Source organism: Meles meles, chromosome 21, assembly GCF_922984935.1.
Source record: "Meles meles chromosome 21, mMelMel3.1 paternal haplotype, whole genome shotgun sequence".
Lineage (NCBI taxonomy): Eukaryota > Metazoa > Chordata > Mammalia > Carnivora > Mustelidae > Meles > Meles meles.
This window is the reverse complement of record NC_060086.1, coordinates 21,076,594-21,095,566: the sequence shown is the minus strand read 5'-3', so window position 1 is coordinate 21,095,566 and position 18,973 is coordinate 21,076,594. Positions and strand designations below refer to the sequence as shown.

Genomic DNA, 18,973 nt, shown 5'->3' with positions numbered 1-18,973 from the left:
AAAGCAAGCTATCTCTAACTGGCGTAAAGGAACAGCACTATATGAATTAGGCTAACAATGCTTTTTTTTTTTTTAAGATTTTATTTATTTGACAGAGATCACAAGTAGGCAGAGAGGCAGGCAGAGAGAGACAGGGGGAAGCAGGCTCCCCACAGAGGAGAGAGCCCGATGCTGGGCTTGATCCCAGGACCCTGAGATCATGACCTGAGCCGAAGGCAGACACTTAACCCACTGAGCCACCCAGGCACCCCTAACAATGCTTTTCTACACAACACCATTCCATGGCAGAAAACAATGCAGAAATATCAACAAAATACTTATGAAAAGAATACACGAACCCTGAGGATTACCATTTATGGAGGACAACAGATAGGCATACTCAAACATGAAATAACTCAAGGAATATAGCAACCATAAACTCTTCTGAAAAAATTATTAGGGATGCCTGGGTGGTGCAGTCATTTAAGCATCTGCCTTTGGGAATGAGCCCTGCATTGGGCTCCTTGCTCAACAGGAGGCCTACTTCTCCCTCTGCCTGCTGTTCACTCTGCCTGTGCTCCCTCTCTCTCCTTTCTCGGACAAACAAATAAATAAATAAAATCTTCCCCCCAAATTATCAGCTAATCAATGTTGAATAGACTAAAAGGGTCAACAAAATGCTTAATCCCAAATGATGACTTGTTCAAGGATCTGCAAGAGAGAATGCAAACCCAGAATTTTATACCTAGCCAAGATGTTCTTCAAGCATAAAAGCAGGCATTCCTGATTCACCAAATAAGTGATGATAAAATCTGGCCAGCAGGAAGATGAATTAAAGACTTCAGATATGAACCACAGTTAAAAGAACCAATGGGGAACACTGATTCCTTTAAAATATAAAACGAAGGGGCGCCTGAGTGGCTCAGTGGGTTACAGCCTCTGCCTTCGATTCGGGCCATGATCCCAGGGTCCCAAGCCCCGCATCGGGTTCTCTGCTCAGCAGGGAGCCTGCTTCCCCCTCTCTCTCTGTCCACCTCTCTGCCTACTTATGATCTCTCTCTGTCAAGTAAATAAATAAAATCTTAAAATAAAATATAAAACGAAGACTAAATACTGGTTATGGTCATGGAACATACTATAAATGCTCTAAAGACCCTGACAAAGTACAATAACAACCAAGAATGAGAAGAGGGAATAGGAGTCTAAATGTTCTTATTTTCCCTATTATTAAGTTCGCTGATACTGCCTAGAAGTGAAACATGGAATGTATTTATTTAAAATGATGCCATCTTCTTGGAGCACTGGGCTGATTCAGTCAGTAGAAAACACAACTCTTGATGTTGGGGTCATGAGTTCAACCCTCACATTGGGCATAAGACTTACTTAAAAATAAGTAAATAAAAATGATGCCATCTTCTTAATAACTTTCATAATCTTTTTCCTTAACCTACAGCGATTTATTAAGAGCTAATGATTGCTAAAGCAAAGATTTATTTGAAATTTGACAATTCCTTTTTCCATTTCACTTGTTTTCTTTTTTTGCTATTAAATTCAAGTGACCTCAAAGGCACTATGCTTTGTGAAAAGAGTCCATCTCAAAAGGTCACATACTGACTACAGTTATACAGCATTCTTAAAATGCCAAAACTATACACAGAAACAAGTGGATGCTAGGAGAGAGGGTGTGGGGCTAGAACACAGAGAGCATTAGGCTTGAGGGAGTTCTGTGCTGATGGGACCGCTCTGTACCTTGACTGAGGTGGTAGTTACACGAATCAACACATGGACTAAACTGCACAGCATCATAATATAAGTGACTGTAGGTTAAAACAGGTGAAAACTAAATGGGGTCTAGAGTCAATAACTGACACAGACCAACGTCAATTTCCTGGTTTTGACACTGGACACAGCTATTAAAGATGTCACCACTGGGGACTCATAATACTCCTTTTGCAACTTTCTGTAGTTAAGTATTTCAAAAAGTATACACTTTGTTAAAAAATGCAAGTAATAGTAAATTGATTTTTCATTCACTTAAAAAAAAACATGATCCCAAAAATCAGAATGGTCATTTTTTAAATGAAAGTACGTATTTTAGGACTTCATCTCATTTATCCAGATAGATACATACATACAAAAACATATGGATGTTTATGTAAGGTTAATCGTAGTTCAGGCTGGTAGGATTTGGGGTAACTTTTTTTGCCAACGTTCTTGGCACCTTTTAATACTACTTTGTTTTTAATAAGCACATGTCGTTTTTGTAAAAATTACCCAGTTATTACTCTTTTCTAAATAAATAAAGACATCTTCTCAGGTCTGCTTACAAGCCAATTTAGAAACCAATGATTTTTTCCCCCCAGGTGCATTCAGCTCATAAAATACCTTTACCTTTCCAGGGAGTCTGAGACCAGAGATCTTTTTCATGATGACGTTTGTATAAAAGAGCCACAGGCTCTGTGAGGTACCTGAGCTACTGCACCTGCTAGACCTAATGGGCTTTGCTGAACTCAACTGCAGAAAGTCAAGCCACCCTCCTCACTGCTGACATCCTGTAATGTGGTCCAGCTACCACTGTGCCCTCAACCATCATGCTTTTTCTATTCCTATAGCACTAGAGGATATGCAGACACCTAGCTTCTCTGTTATCAGCAAACTTCTACCATCCTGCCCTTTCTGTTAGGAAGTCAGTTTTACAGGTTTTACAGTTAGAGGACTAGATGTACTATTTTTCCTGGGACAGTACACCAAGTTGGGCTACGTTTCAAGTGAATATGCCTGTGTAAATGTGCACTGGCTTAAGGAGAAACCTACTCATACAGAAAAAACATGGGCTGTGGAGTTAGAACCTTCAGTCCGAATCCCACCTCTACCAACTTGCTGTGTAACTTTGGTCAAGTTACTTACATTGCCCTCCCTGACCCTCAGTATCCTCATCTTCCCAAATGGACAATGGGGACAGGTAAGACCTACCTTGCCGGGCTGCCGTTAAACTGAATGAAGTACCGTGCACAGTGTACACGAGGGCCCCTCAACAATGACTAGTGCCGAGTGTAATTATGAAACACGCAGACCTTCTGCTCCCTCTGACCCCCAGCTTCCTTCCTTTCCCATCAGCCTCCTGCACCTCCCTCACTTCTCTCTACACTGGGAGTTTCCTCAGTATCCACAACCCCTTCCCTCACCACACCACACCCCAACTGTGCCCCAGCAGTTCTCCCAGAAGCAATTACTGTCTGGAGCCTCCCCCTAAGTACACATCTACACAGCATTTCTTGTAACGACTTCCCCTGTTTGCCTGTCCAGCGCCCCCAGCCCCATAAACCACCACCACCACCACCACCACCACCACCCTCACTCCCCCCGCCCCTCCCCATCCTGTCTACTTGCCCAGAAGAAAAATGCCCTTATCAGAGCTTGCTGGCTGCATGGGTTTTGGAAAAAGACAGTGCTTACTATATTCATACTCTTTCAATCTTACCACACTCTCCAAATACTGCCACTGTCATTTACTAAGGTCTAGGGCCCACCTTGACCTTCCCGGATTTTTTTTTTTTCAACCCTGCCTCTTTTGACTGCCTCACTATGTGCCGAATGCTTAAGAGGCACTGGAAATGCAGAGGCCTAAGACTCACTCTGATATGGACTCCTAAAGACAAAGAACTAATCCTCCCCACCTGCAGGCTTGGAGTGGGACTAAACAGAGACCAGAGGATTTGAAGAGTCTTATACTGTGCTCTTCAAACTTCTGAACTGTTTGACACTTACTAGAAGAATGTAGTCTCATAATTTCCATATAGCAATAACAAATACATCAAAATAATAAAAGCCAAAAGAAAAAACCTAACTATAATAAAAGATGGTAACTGTTAAACTACTAGCTGGAAGGCCTCAAAGAGATGGTGTTTAGGGTGACCTTGAAATGGTAGGGAAGGTCTCACCTGCAAAAAAGAAAAGGACAGCAGAGCAGAGGGAACAGCACTGAGCAAAGAGAAGTATGAAGCATACTCAGTGTTCTGGCAATGACAGGTGGTTTGTTGTGGCTAGAGAACAGGTACAGTCTGGGAAGTCTTAAAAGACATTCCAAATCAATCACCTTAAGCATTTAATAAATCATCTTCAATCCGTACTGAGAGGACTAAAAGTAAAAATGAAAAATCCAAGGCCCAAGTGCTTTCCATCATTCTGCAGTGATAAAAACTTGGTCTTTGGGGAGTCTGGGCAGTTCAGTAGGTTAAGCATCCGACTCCTGATTTCAGCTCAGGTCAGGAGATAAAGCCCATCTTCTCACTGGGCTTAGGATTCTCTCTCTGCTTCTCCCTCTGCCCCTCCCTCCTTCCCTCTCATTCAATTCTCTCTCAAAACAACAACAACAAAACAAACAAACTTGGTCTCTAACAAAGGGGGCCCTCTGCTCTGAATGATCTGGGGTCAAAGTGCAGGCTCCCATCTGAGCTCCACAAGGTGGCTCGGGCAGGAATACAGATGATGAACTGCTAGGGGGAGAACCTGGAAGCTGTCAAGACACTACCAGTGAAAAAGCAAGAGACGTGGCCTGACCAAAGTGGACGGAATGGAAAGAAAGGCTGGGGTCAGAACACAAGTCAGGAGAGCATCCACAGGTCTATAAGAAGGGGACTAAAAGTGAAGAGGAAGTTAAAGATGACTCAGGTTTACCACTTGAGTGTCCGTGAATAAAGTCATGAACAGAACCGGGGCACAAGGCAGGGGGGTCTGGGGGGCGTGGAGGGGGAGGCACTAACCTGAGGGAAAGATGATGGATTTGGTTTTAGACATGTTTAATCTGATGACTGCAGGACACAGGTGGATACCAATGGCAGGAGAGTAAGGCTGAGTTCTCTGGGACACACAGGTCCTAACTGAAGCCATGAGAAAGACCAAGGGATTCTGAACCAAGGCAGTAATATCATGGGAGCCAAGAAAAAGTCCAGTGGTTGCCAGGGGCCAAAAGGAAAAGTCAGCATAAGGACTGAAAAGAGGCCCTTTATATCGGCTTCAGCACACATAAGTTAGAGGTGATCTGGAAAACTGAAGACAGAAGGTCAGTATACAATGGGCTGTAAAAAGTGCAGGCCGAGAGCAGCAGCTACAAGCTCAGGAGCCCCCTCCCTCTTCACCCCAGCCTGTACTGTCACATCTTCCTTGACTTGGACACATTTACCAACAATCCACTTTCGTAACATCGTCGAGACCCTTGTCCTGCCCAACGCCAACCACCTGCATCTCAACACAGCAGTAGCTGCCCATCTCCCCACACAGCAAAGTCTCCTGTCATCTTCCTGTCAGTTTCTTTACCTGTCATCTCCATTCCCACCAAATCCAAATCACCCATTAAATCACCCAGTAAAACCCCCACTATCCCCCCTTTCCTTTATCCCTTGATTCTAGAATCAGTTTTTCAAGCAGTGAAAACTCTCTTGTTCAAGTCCTCCTCACCCTAATTCCACATCCTAGAACCGACCTTTGTCACATCCAGACATGCAAGGTGTCATATCCGGTTTCCCACACTGATCTAACCCTGCACGGCAGATGGATTCCTTCTCCTTCACGGAAAACACAAAGCCAAACTCCTGAGAGTAGTATCGAAAGCCCTCCATGATCTAGCCATAAACCGCCTCTATGGCCTTCTCTCCAACTACTACTTGACAAAAACCACCACAGCCAAACCAGTCTATCCAATGGTTTGAACACTACACAGTTAGTTACAGCCTTCTCTTCTGAAATACGTGCTCTCTCTGCAAGTTCTGTTCATCACAGGGAGCCTCACTGACTCCCATGCTCTAAAGGCCCCGTGAGCACCCAAGACCTCCGTGGCATTCCTACCCCAATGTAACTGTCTCCCATGCCAGAAACCGTTCCAGGCTCTTGGGACACATCAATGAACAAAGTGAAGATCCCAGGCTCTAGGGAGTCAATATTTTAGCAGAAGGAGGTAACAAAAAAAGACCTCATAAATAACGTTATGTATATAAAATGTTTAAAAATGGTAAATGCAGGGCACCAAAGTGGCTCAGTTGTTTGGCAGTTGCCTGTGGCTCAAGCCATGATCCCAGGGTCCTGGGATCAAGCCCGACGTCGGGCTCCCTGCTCAGCAGGAGGTCTACTTCTCCCTCTCTCACTCCCCCTGCTTGTGTTCCCTCTCATGCTCTCTGTCAAATAAATAAATAAAGTCTTTAAAAAATAATAATAAATTTTAGGAGGGTGGCGGGAGCCTACGGGCCTGTGGGGCTGCCAACCAGTTCTGAAGGGCAGCGTGCAGGGTGAAGATGTGATGACCTGGGTACTTGAAAAAGAAGTCCTGCAGGGTGAAGCTGTCTCTTCGAAGAATGGCGGAAGCCTGCAGGAACACCACGTAGCGTTAGTCCAGTGAGACATGGGCAGCCCCGGCGACACTGCCAGCCCTGAACAAATCACGTGAAAATCGGGCTGCAGGGCCCTAATTACAGTAACTAATTTGTGACTGGGTTTTTAAATTTCACAGTTGGTTCTGGGGTATTGCGTTTTGAGAAATTCTAACCAAATGGCCTGGTCAGACAGAGTCTGTTGTGAGGGGGCTTGGATGGCTCAGGTCATGATCCCTGGGATGAAGCCCCACATTGGGCTCGCAGCTCAGCAGGGAGTCTGCTTCTCCCTCTGCCTGTGCTTTCTTAAATGAATAAATATTTTTTAAAAATAAAATAAATAATTTAATAATAAATTTTAAAAAATAAAAATAGATGGGGCGCCTGAGTGGCTCAGTTGTTCAGTGTCAGCTCAGGTCATGATCCCTAGCATCTCCCCACACCACCACAGCTTCTTCATACCTCAAGCGCATGGGGGGACCATGGAACAACACTGATGAGCAAGCGGATGACACACCACCCGAGTGGCCGAATCTAAGGTCTGATTTTGCCTCCGTTATAGGGACCACTCCCCACTCGTTATGGGAATGCCACGGAAGGGGACATTCAAACTTAAGTCTTTGTAACCAAAGCAATTTTCTAATAGGGTCCTAGGATCGAGCTCTGCATCGGGCTCCTGCTCTGTGGGAAGACTGCTTCTCTCTCTCCCACTCCCCCTGCTTGTGTTCCCTCTCTCACTATTTCTCTCTGTCAAATAAATAAATAAAATATTTTTTAAAAATAAATAAAATGGTAAATGCTACACAGGGTGCCTAGCTGACTCATTCAGTAGAGCACGCAATTCTAGATCTCAAGGTCATGGGTTCAAGCCCCACGTTGAACATCAAGCTTACTAGAAATAAATAAGAAAGAAGGTCAATGCTACAAACAGAAGTAAAGCAGTGTGTGAAGGAGTAGGAGCAGAAGCTCCGGGGAGGACTTGAGAACCAACCACCGCTATGCGTCGGAAGAGGGAGGGACCTTGACTGTGAGCTAGAGAGAATGGAAGGCCGGGGTCTGGGAGCGCTCTCCCCTGGAGTTCTACTGCAAAGGGGAAGAAAGAAATGGGGCAACAGCCAACCTGGGTAGGAACAGTAAAGAAAGATATTTACCATGAGAAGACATGACATGTTTGTGTCCTCCAAGTACCCAGCCCCTGAGAAAGTCCTCAGCACTCAACAAACGTTCATTCCTTCACTTTCCCTTGATACCTGCGATTTTGCTCTTACTGGCGCATACCTGATCTGTGCAACTACCTGCAAACTTTTCCTAACCCTTCAAGACTCAAATGGGCCTCCTGGGACCGCTTCCCTGGCACCTCTCCTCAGCGAGTCCCACTCAGCTGGGCTACCTTTGTACCCACGCATTCTTCCACTCTCACCGTCACCACGGCCTCTTGCAACGGCTGGAAGACAGTCCCATCTGCCTCACGAAAATGACTCCTGGAGGACAGGCGCTACTAACCCCTGTGGGGTCAAAGTGTAACAATGAAAAGCTCTCGCTGTGCTCTGACTCTTGAGCCAGACTGCCTGGGTTCGAACCCCAACTTCATCACTCAGCTGCAGTGTGGAAGGGCCCTGGATATTCTCATCCATTAAATGAGAAATAAAAATAGCCTCTACCGCCTGGCATTGTCTGGAAGAGTCAAGGAGTTAACCTATGTAAAATACAGGGCATACTCTAAACGCTATTAACTATTAACTATTGTATTATTATATTGTATCCAGAGTACCTAAGATTATAAGCTTGACATAGGAAATCAATCAATGATATCATGAATGAATAAACTGAGGCATTAAAAAGCTCTGTACATTACAAGACTGTGTTTTTGTCTACTTTACCAGTAAAGTAATTCCATCATTTGAACCAGGTCATGTCAAATTTTCTCAAAAGCTGTTAAAGTCATTTCTTGATTACTGAACCTGCCTCCCAACCTAGCTCTAATTACGCGACTGCCTACAGAACCTCTGAGGACCACGGACCCCTTCCCTAGCATCTCCCCACACCACCATGGCTTCTTCATACCTCCCACGCATGGGGGGACCATGGAACAACACTGATGAGCAAGCGGATGACACACCACCCGAGTGGCCGAATCTAAGGTCTGATTCTGCCTCCGTTATAGGGACCACTCCCCACTCGTTACGGGAATGCCACAGAAGGGGACATTCAAGCTTAAGTCTTTGTAACCAAAGCAATTTTCTAAGCAACTAGAGAAACACTAATTTAAGCAAGAACTCTGTTTTGCACACAAATTCCATAATAACCAACAGCTCACTCGGTATTAGGTAACAACTTTTCAGAGAAGTAGTGGGAACCTCTAAGATATTACATCACTTAGGAACTCATGGGAATTCAACAAAACCCAATGATTTAATCAAATGTACTTACAGTATAGTTGTTACAGTAATTCTGGACAACACTACAAAATTTTTTGTTCTTACGATTTTTATTTATTTAGTTGAGAGAGAGAACAAGCAGTGGGGAGGAGCAGAGGTAAAGGGATAAGCAGACTCCCCACTGAGGAGGGAGCCAGACGCAGGGCTCAGTCCCAGGACCCCGAGATGAGGACTCTAGCCTAAGTCAGACACTTAACCAGCCCCCATCACCATCTACCTCCAAACCAAACAAAATATATCGGATGATCTTCCGTGTGAGACCCGCGCATGTGCAGACGGACAGGCCCCAACTTACAAATGGTTCGACTTTAGGAGGCTGCAAATGCAATTCACAATCAGTAGAAACCATACTTGGAATTTTGACTTTGGATCTATTCCTGGGCCAGTGACATGCAGTACAAAATTCTCTCAAGATGCTGGGCAGTGGCAGCTGGCTGCAACTCATAGTCAGCCCATGAACACCAGGGTCAACAACCAATATAGCCACAACCATTCTGTCCTTCACCTTCAGTACAATATTCAATAAGTGACATGAGATAGTCAACACTCTAATATAAAACGAGCTTTGTGTTAGATGGTTCTGCCCAACAAGCCATCCCTTGTATGCTTCCATGTTCTAAACACATCGAAGGGAGGCTAGGCCAAGCTCTGATGTTCGGCAGGTCAGGTGTAGTAAATGCATTTTCGACTGACAGTATTTTCAGCTTACAAGGGGTTTATTGGGACATAACTCCACTGTAAATGGAGGAAGATCTGTCCTGCCAAAAAGCGCAGGCTTTGCAGTAGAGTGCCTTGGTCCAGATGCCAGCTCCACCCAAGTATCCTACAGCTCCTCTGTCCTCAGCCCCTCTGGTAAAACTGGCAAGAATGTAACCTAGCAGGGTGGTCTCCTTAACCAGACCAGACGGACTGACTACAAGAAAAATGATAGCTAGCTTACAGCAGATACGTAATTATACTATTATCGTATTATACTATTTTTATCTCATCAGGATTGAAGTTTTACAAAGACATGAAAAAGGTTCAAACAGGGGCGGCCTGGCTGGCTCAGTCAGTTAAGCGTCTGCCTTCGGCTCAGGTCAGGTTCTCGGGGGTCCTGGGATAGAGCCCTGCACTGGGCTCCCTGCTCAGTGGGGAGTCTGCTTCTCCCTCTCCCTCCACCCCTCCACCCTGCTTGTGCAGGAGCTCTTACACGATCGCTCTCAAATAAATGAATAAAATCTCTATTTTAAAAAAGCAGGGGTTGGGGCGCCTGGGTGGCTCAGTGGGTTAAAGCCTCTGCCTTCCGCTCAGGTCATGATCCCAGGGTCCTGGGATTAAGTCCCTTATTGAGCTCTCTGCTCAGTGGGGAGCCTGCTTCCTCCTCTATCTCTCTGCCTGCCTCTCTGCCTACTTGTGATCTCTGTCAATAAATAAAATCTTAAAAAAAAAAAAAAAAAAGGCGGGGGGAGAGGCTCAAACATGTGTCAACTATTACTCCTAAAAGTAAAAATGTTAAGTAAGAAATAAAAAGGCAAAAAAGTTCCTGGAATAAAGCAAGAGATGTGATCCCAGGGAAAAAAGCTCCTCCTCCTGTAAGACACACACCAGGCAATGGTTTCCTCGCATTCTGGTGACTTGTCATCTGCCCCAACCACACCCCTGACCCTTGGATACCTACAGGATATGAACCCCTGGTGTCAGTGATGAAGAAAGGATGTGATTAGAAGGTCCTAACCTGGTCACAGCCACTGTAGCCACCCCTTGCCTGCTCAAGTATGTGAGGTCTAGCTGACAAAAACCTTGACTCAAAACTTAGCCCCAGAAAAAAATGTACACTGTAATCGTGAAGTCAACTACTCTACAACAGTTGCTCAGAAGTGGCCATTTTCATAATGTTCTGATTGCCAATTAAAATGAATTCTGAATGCAAGGATGCTTGGCTAGCTTAGTCAAGAGCTGGCAAGATTCTGCCCAGGGGTCCTAAACCACCATTCCTGACAAGCTCCCTGAGGGGAGGAGCTTGTCTCCCCCTTCATCAGACATTCCCTAGAGCCTGGTGTCCAGTGGCAACTTAAAATTCAAGGAAAGATTTCTACACCCCTGTTCTAGGCAGTATCACTCCAAACAGCCAAAAGGTGGAAGGAACCCAGGTGTCCGTCAACAGATGAATGGATAAACAAAAGGTGGTAATGTACTCACAACAGAACATTATTTAGTGTTTAAAATGAAGGAAATCTGACGCATGCTACAACATGGGTGGACCTCCCGGACATCATGCTGAGTGAAGCCAGTCACAAAAGACCCAATACTGTATGATTCTGCTTCTGTGAGATACCTAGAGTAGTCAAATTCCCAGAGACAGAAAACAGAGCGTGGTGTAGCAGATGAGGAAGAAGGGAATGAAGTTATTGCTCCATGGGTACAGTTTCAGTTTTACAAGATGAAAAAAGTTCTGGGGATGTAGGGATGTACATTCACCACAATGTGAAAGTACAATGTGACCCTTGAACAACATGGCTTTGAACAACACGGGCCACTTACACAAGGATTTTTTTTTTTTCCCCAATAAAAACAGCACAGCACTGTAAATGCATTTTCTCTTATGATTTTCTTAGTGGTATTATTTTCTCTAGCTTACTTTGTTAAGAATACAGTATAGAATACATATAACATACAAAATAAATATTAATTGACAGGTAACGTTATCAGTAAGGCTTCTGGTCAACAGGAGACTAACAGTAAAGTTTTGGGGGAGTCAAAATTATAGGTGACCTTCCACATCATGGGGGGGCAGCGCCCATGACCCCCACGTTGTTCAAGGGTCAGCTGTACTTAATGCTACTGAACTGTAATGCCTAAAAATGGTTAAAATGGTACTTTTTATGTTCTATGTATTTTACAACTTAAAAAGAAAAACCAGAAAATTAACTGAAAGAATACATGAAGAAAGGAATACTGAGTACTACCTTCATCGCTCACTCAGTGTTCTATCTCATACCTCCGGATTATTCATTAAGGAATTCCTACCACCGTATTTTACAGATGAGAAAACTGGGCATCAGAGAGCTTAACCTATCTGCCACTACATTACATACAGTATCTACTACACAGAGCTGCCCAGCATTCATGGTGTATTTTACCCCACTGGTTGTAAGCCCCATGAAGAAAAGGGCCATGACTGAGGTCTTCTTTCTATGCCCAGAACCTAACACAACACCCACAGGCCCCTTGAATGTTTTTTAAAAAGTCCCACTGGCCTAAATATCTACATCACAGATGTCATTATGTCCCTTTTTCTACTAAGTCCCTAACAGGAGTAAAATGGACGGCCTTAACAACACTTCCTTCACTGGAGGTGCTCAAACACAGCCTGAGCACTCAAGCACTCCCCCACAGGCTTACTATGTACCAGGAGCTGGAGCAGATAAAGGTTCAGACAATTTCATCTTGGAGGGCACTGAATCCACTGCTGTGGAGAGATAAGGCTCAGGAACGATTATAACAAGACAAAGGCTTAATAAACAGATGTGAGTACACAAATCGAAGGGAGTGATGAGAGTGTCTCTGGGTCTGAAAAACGTGGAAAGGATCTTCAGAAGAGGTGGCTTCTGAGCTGGATCTGGAAGAATGAAGAGCTTTCCAGGCACTACCAGGGAAAAAGGCCAGGGCATGAAGCAGAAACAACAGCATGCTGGGTGTCAAAAGAACACCCCCATTCTGACTTTGCTATTACCCGGATAGGTGACCTCTGCAAATCACAAACCCTGTTTCCTTCTATATAAACCCACTGCAAGACCCCATCCAACCCTGTGTTACAGCTAGCAGAAGCTCTGAAGTCAAAGGGCCAAGTTCAAATCGTGCCACTGTCACTTAAGAGTGACCTTGAGCTAGGTAACTAGTTGCTCTGTGCCTCAGTCTCCCCATTTCAGGAGAGAGCTACTGAACTCATTAAGTAACACATGTCAATCACTCAGCACAGGCCCAGGCACATAGTAAGCCCTCAAAATACAGGATAGCTCCAGTCAAATAGGCTACATTGTAAGGGAAGCAAACCCCAGATGCCAGGGTAGTGCCTGCTGCGCTTTCGGGTCCCTCCCAGTCCTGAGACATCCCTGGGGGGATGGGAGCACCGAGCCCGGGCTGCAAAGCCTGCACGCATGTGTCACTGCTGGGCTCGGCACGCGCCTCTCCCCGCCCCGGGCAGAAGCGATGGCTCAGCAGTCCCGGGGCCCGCTTCCACCCCTCAGACCCGGCACTGGGGAGGGAAAGGGGTTCGGATCCCACTTACCATGCTGGCCGGAGGAGGGGCGGCTCAGGTGAGCTGGCTCTCGAGCTTCGGACACGTCCCGCTCGCACAGTTCAGGTCATGGTCCCGGCAGGCTCGGGAAGTCCCCCGCCCATGCAAAGACAACCGCTGCTCCACCCGGGCCCCGCGGGGACCCTCTAAAAAGAGCGCAGCCCCCCGGCCCACCTCATCGGGGACCCCCTGAACAATTCATCTAGAACCACCCGCCCCTCCCCAAGGAAACTGAAAAAGCAGGAAATGGGGCTCGGAAGCCGGTGAGGAGGGCAGCGGCTCGGGGGGCCCCCCGCCCGGGCCCGACCCCCGAGGGGAGGCTCCGGACCCAGGCAGGGGCTCCCGGCCTCCGCGTTCAGAAGCGGCTGCGGGCCCGGCCCGGAGGCTGAAGGGGCGGAGGCTGAAGGGGCCTCGGCGACGCAGCCCAGCGGCCGGCTCAGGGAAGAGGCCCGGGGGCCCGCGCTGTCCTCGCCGCCTCAGCCCACACGGCCGCCGCCACCGCCCCCCGGAGCATCCCTGCGCGCGCCCGCCCCGGAGCTACCAGCTCGCGCCGCGCGGCCGCCCCGGACCAACAGCCCCAACGCGCCGGAAGTGGCGAGCGCCCGGCGCGGCCCCACGGCGCGGCCGCCGGGCTGCGGCGCTGGAACCGGACCAATCCGGAATCGAGCGGGGAGGGGGGGGTGGGGGGGGTGCGGGGCGGGGCCGCACCTGACGGCTCCCTCCTGGCCCCGCCCCCTCCTGGCCCCGCCCATCCACGCGGGCCGGCGGCCATGTTGGTAAAGGGCCCGGGTCTGCCATCTTAGTAAAGGGGCGGTTTCCCTTTCGCTTCGGTAGCCCATTCATTCCGCCAGTCTTTAGGGAGCGTCTTCTACGCGCCAGGCTCCGGACCGGGAAGTCCGTGGCCCACAGCCTCTGCCCTCGTGGAGCCTACAGTCCTTCATTTAGCCCTGCTATGGCCCAGGCGCTAGGACTGGTACAGTCAGCAAGCCTGCTGTAGACCCTACACTCGAGGAGGCCAGAAGCAACGAGGGCAAATGAATAAATTAACCGTAAGAAAGGAGGAGTGAATGTTGTAAACGCAACAAACTGCAGCGGGCTGAGATAGAAAATGCAAGGGAGGCATGGAAATGTAAACTGACGCCCGAAGAATAAAGTCAATAATGGAAAGCATGATCAAAGCCGAAGGAGCAGTAAGAGGCGGCTGCCGGCTCAGTCGATGGAGCTTGCTGATCTCAGGGTTCTGAGTTTGAGCCCTACCTTGGGTGTAGAGATTACTTAAAAAAAAAAGCTAAAGAACAACAGCAGAGGTGCTGAGGGGGTAGAATGTGAGGCGTTCCTGTTCCTATCCTCCAACATGCTTTACTTGTGAAAGTGCTGATTTTAAGGAACAGAGGCAGTAAAGAACACCGACCAGTAGAGGTTGAGCCCTCGCGTGTTCCCACCGCATAGACTAGAGCAAATCTGTACGACCCGGTGGTTTTGAAACTAGCGAGAACCAGAATCACCCATGCCACCCCCGCGTCTCAAAGATTCTCGCTCAGTAGGTCTGGGGGGAGCCTAATTTACATTTCTAAGTTCCCAGATGATGCTAATACTGGCGGGTCCTGGGACCACCCTTGGAGAGCTGCTGGGGGAACTCCTGACCCTCCAAAGAGCAACAGCTTTCATTTATTCCTTCGTCAAATATTTATGGCAACCCACTAAGTGACATCCAGGGTTCTGAGGATTCAGTGCCAAGAAAACATACACATGTGCTCTTATGAAATAGACACATTATTATAAAAGTATTATATGATAAGTCATCAGTTATAATTGTGATAAGGGTGTGAAAGAAAAATACAAACCACCATGAGAATTAATGGCCAAGGGATCTAGGTTAATCACCAGGGTAGAAATGGGGAGGAGGTCAGGAAATGACATTTATTTAAGCTGAGGCCTGAAAGACACCTTGTAGTTTGCTAGGCAGAGAGAGGAGGCATAGACTATTCTAGGCAGTAGAAACGGCATGTATTAGAGAATCCATCCGAAGGTAAATGAATGAATCAGAAGCGAGATCAAGCAACTTGACCTTTCCTGGCTCAGCTTAGTGGGATGACCAAAGGCTGTAGGATAAGACAGATTTGGAGTGGAATCCCAGCTCTTAGCACTCGCTGAAGAATGTTAAGCGCATGACTATCAAAGTCTTGACTTCCTCACTGTGTAAGTGGATGAAATAACAGAAACTCAAGTCAGACTCAATTAGAGGTATGCCTTTGACTCACATAATTTCCATAACTGGACATCTGGAAATAGGTCGTGTTCAGGGCACTAGACTGTTTCTGTCCATAGTACATGCGTGCTCATGAGTTCAAGCCCCATATTAGGCAGAGAGCTAGGAAGGTAGGAAGGAAGGTGGAAGGAAGGAAGGTAGGGAAAGGGAAGAGAGGAGAAGAGAAGTCAGGTTCATGCTGTGAGTAATGGAGGCCCTGGGTCCATTCCTCTAGGATTTTCTTGGCTCTGCTCTTGTCAGCGGATCAGCCTCGTCCTCAAGATGACTGCTAGGAACAGCCAAGACCACAAGCATCCAATTTCACATCCAGCAAGAGAGACCCCCTTATCTCACATCCTTTCTCGTGGTAATAAGCTGTATCCTACTGGTCCTGGTTGGCCCTATGCCTGCCCATCCCTGAGCTAGCTACTGTGGAGGAGGATAGAATTGATTATGACTGGCTTTGAGAACCCTCTCCTGGAGCTGATTTCAACTCTTCACCTGGCACATAAGGCATGCAGTAAATCACAGCTATTTTTAATTTTTCTCCAGGGATTTTGTCCAAGTCAACTAAATAACACTTTGTTATTAATATTAATCTCAAGCCTGTCTACTCTGAAAAAAAGACTTAAGGCTGCTATTACTTTTTGTTGGCACTCCAGAGATGGTCCCCATCCATCTCTCTGCCCCATTCCTACTCTCCTGCCTTGGTCCCATTCGTTCAGTTATTCATTCAACAAACATCTGGTGAGTATCTACGTTTTGCCAGGCCTTTTCCTAAAGACTGAAAACTCTGAAATGAATAAGATTCAGGCAAATTGTTCAATGCCTCATAGAAAAAAAAAATTCCGGCACAAGAAGGCACTGTAATAGAGGTGTGTGCAAACCTAAGTGCGCAAGGAAGAAGGGAAGGAGCAACTCGCTATAGACAGAGGAGTGACTGGAAGGTTGAACAAAGATGGTAACATTTTCATTGGGTCTTGCTGGATGAACAGAGTTTCTCCTGACTGCTACAGAGACCCCACTCCCCTTCCCACTCCAAGGTCTCCCACGGCATCCAGACTGTTTCCATTGCAAGTGATGAGACTGTAGCTCTGAAATTTGGAACTCTATCAGAGGGGAAAGGGAACTTTATTGTCTCATGTAAGAGAATCATCCAAAGATTTACATTGATTTCAGACATGGCTACATGCAGAATCTGAAATGTCATCACGGAACTCCGTTTCTCTCCATTTCTTGGTTCTAATTCCTTGACCAGGGGTCCTTTATCCACACCGTCGCCATTGGCATATCTAGGCTTTATCTTCTCCCAGATGGAAGCCTGGCAGAGAAGAAAGCGTGCCTCTCCTCCAAGTATTCCAGCGAAATAATCCCCTTGGCTTTGATTGGATCACTCCTGAGCCAATCACTGTGACCAGGGGAATGTGATGCACTGATTGGCTGAACCTCAGTCACATGCTATACCCCAATTTCCAGAATAGCTCTTCCTATGACTAAAATCTCTCTGAGCCCCACCATAACTCTGTGAAGCCATCGGAGCATGAGAAATTCTCTCCTTTTTCCTGCAAGGAATTGATTTCTCAAGAGGCAGAGGTCTTATCACTCAATATGGATTTAATGAATAAAGAAAAGATGAGCTTCTGGCACCCTCTGTAGGTGACAGGAACAGTCTCTGTTTAACATGGCATTCAAGGCCTTTGAACCTCCTGCCATACTCTCTGGTCGAGTTTTTACTCTTCTTATGCAGCTGGATGGCCTTGAGCAGGTCACCTAAGCTCTCTGTACCTCAATTTCCTCATCCATAAAATGGGAATAGTACCAGTACCCACCTTAGATACCTGTATCATTTGGCTCCTATCAGGAAATTCTAGTTAGAATTTGAAGAATTGACAAAGGAACTATTTTTAAAGAGGTGTAGGAAACCCTACCAAAGATCATACAATAGCCCCTGTCTAGTAACAACAGGACTCTGAGTACCACTAGGCCTGAAGGGACAAGAGGAGGAACAGTTGCCAGAACCTCTATAGAGAGAATGGTGTGAGCAGAGCTTGGGGAAGCAGCTAGCCGAGGTGTTCCTGCAGGGAGGAAGACAGTGGAATAAATACCCCGGCCTCACTCTCTTCCCACCCTCTATCTCCCGTTGGGGATCCCCATTGGACAAATCCATCCAGAAGCCAGAGAGGAAGGGGGTCTTGTGATGTGGTTGTTGGGGCCAACTTCCTGGACACAGAGAAGGGGGAAGGGGACTCCAGAGGTGCACATGGAAGAGATCCAGCAGGACATTACCGTTACTGTGGCAAAGCACACGATATTTACAACTGTGGCACATGGAAAAGATGTTCCATAAGGTTTAGACATTAATTATTGATTATTGTTTCCATCCGAGTTGCAGCCCACCTTCCCATCTCCTTTCCCTCTGCAAGCCCACTGAGCTAGACTTCTCATGGATCCTGGAAAGCAGCAGGCTCTTCCCTGTCTCTGAGCCTGTGCTTATGTCATTCCATCATTTGGAATGTCCTTTTCCTCATCTATTCCCTTGCATTCCTACTTACCCCAAAGACCCAATTCAAATGTCTCCTCCTGAGTGACCTCCTCCCATAAATAAATAGCAATTTACAAATATCCATTAGTACGAATAAAGGAGAAATCTTGTCTGAAGACTTACCTAGTTAGGACATCCACCAGAAATATCCAACAGGAATTATCCATGGGCAAGGCATGATGAGAGAGAGACTTCTAATGCTCAGCAACATCGGCCTTGGGTCTCTTCCAAGTTCAAGGGAGGTTTATACCTCCCCACTTCTTGCAGCTGAATAGGACAATGGCAACTGGGTGCAAGTGACCGTGTCACTTCTGAGGCAGAGTGTTCCCTTGCCTGTCCAAATCCCTCTGATTCTGCTTTCTCCTGCCACAGAGAACTCTGAGGCATCATGTCGAGACTGGGGGGGGGGGGGGAACCATGAGATGGATGGAGTGACTACATGGGGCAGAATTCTGCCCTCAACTATACCAGGCCAGCAGAAAGAGCAAGAAACAAACTTTGTGTTTTGAGGGACGGGGACTTAGGGGTGCTTGGTTACTGGAACACAACCTGACCTATCTTGACTAGCACATGAGACTATGTGTGGTGGGTAGTCTACAAAGAAGGGCCCCCATTGAACCATATTTGTCAGAATTCCCATCTTTGTACAGTCCCTTGACTTTGTCTCTGGGTTGACTTCTGACCAGTAAAATGGAATGGAATTGAACGTGACTTCCAAAGTCAGGTCTTAAAAAGCTGCATGGTTTTTGCTTAGGTTTCTTAGGTATTTCCTTTGGGACAAGCCAGCTAGCATTTAAGAAGTCTGATTACTGGGGCGCCTGGGTGGCTCAGTGGGTTAAAGCCTCTGCCTTCGGCCCAGGTCATGATCCCAGGGTCCTGGGATCAAGCCCCACATCGGGCTCTCTGCTCCACGGGGAGCCTGCTTCCTCCTCTCTCTGCCTGCCTCTCTGCCTACTTGTGATCTCTGTCTGTCAAATAAATAAATAAAATCTTAAAAAAAGAAGAAGTCTGATTACCTGAGAACCCCAAGCTGTGAGAAAGTTCTAACCAGATAGGTGGAAAGACCATGTGAAAAGAGAGAGTATTGTCTGACCAGTTCCATCCATCATAGCTGGCTCAGCTGAG

General features: G+C 46.8%; 1 protein-coding gene across 2 annotated transcripts in view; it reads right to left on the bottom strand.

Annotated features, from left to right (window-relative positions):
* XPO6 (exportin 6) overlaps positions 1-13,655 on the bottom strand; it is a 101,910-nt gene extending 88,255 nt beyond the window's left edge. For both annotated transcript variants that reach the window (XM_045992988.1, XM_045992990.1), the window contains exon 1: positions 13,050-13,655. In XM_045992988.1, the coding sequence (XP_045848944.1) occupies positions 13,050-13,052 (3 nt within the window). In that variant the 5' untranslated portion in view covers positions 13,053-13,655. The remainder of the gene's footprint in view (positions 1-13,049) is intronic.
* Positions 13,656-18,973: the final 5,318 nt, after the last annotated feature.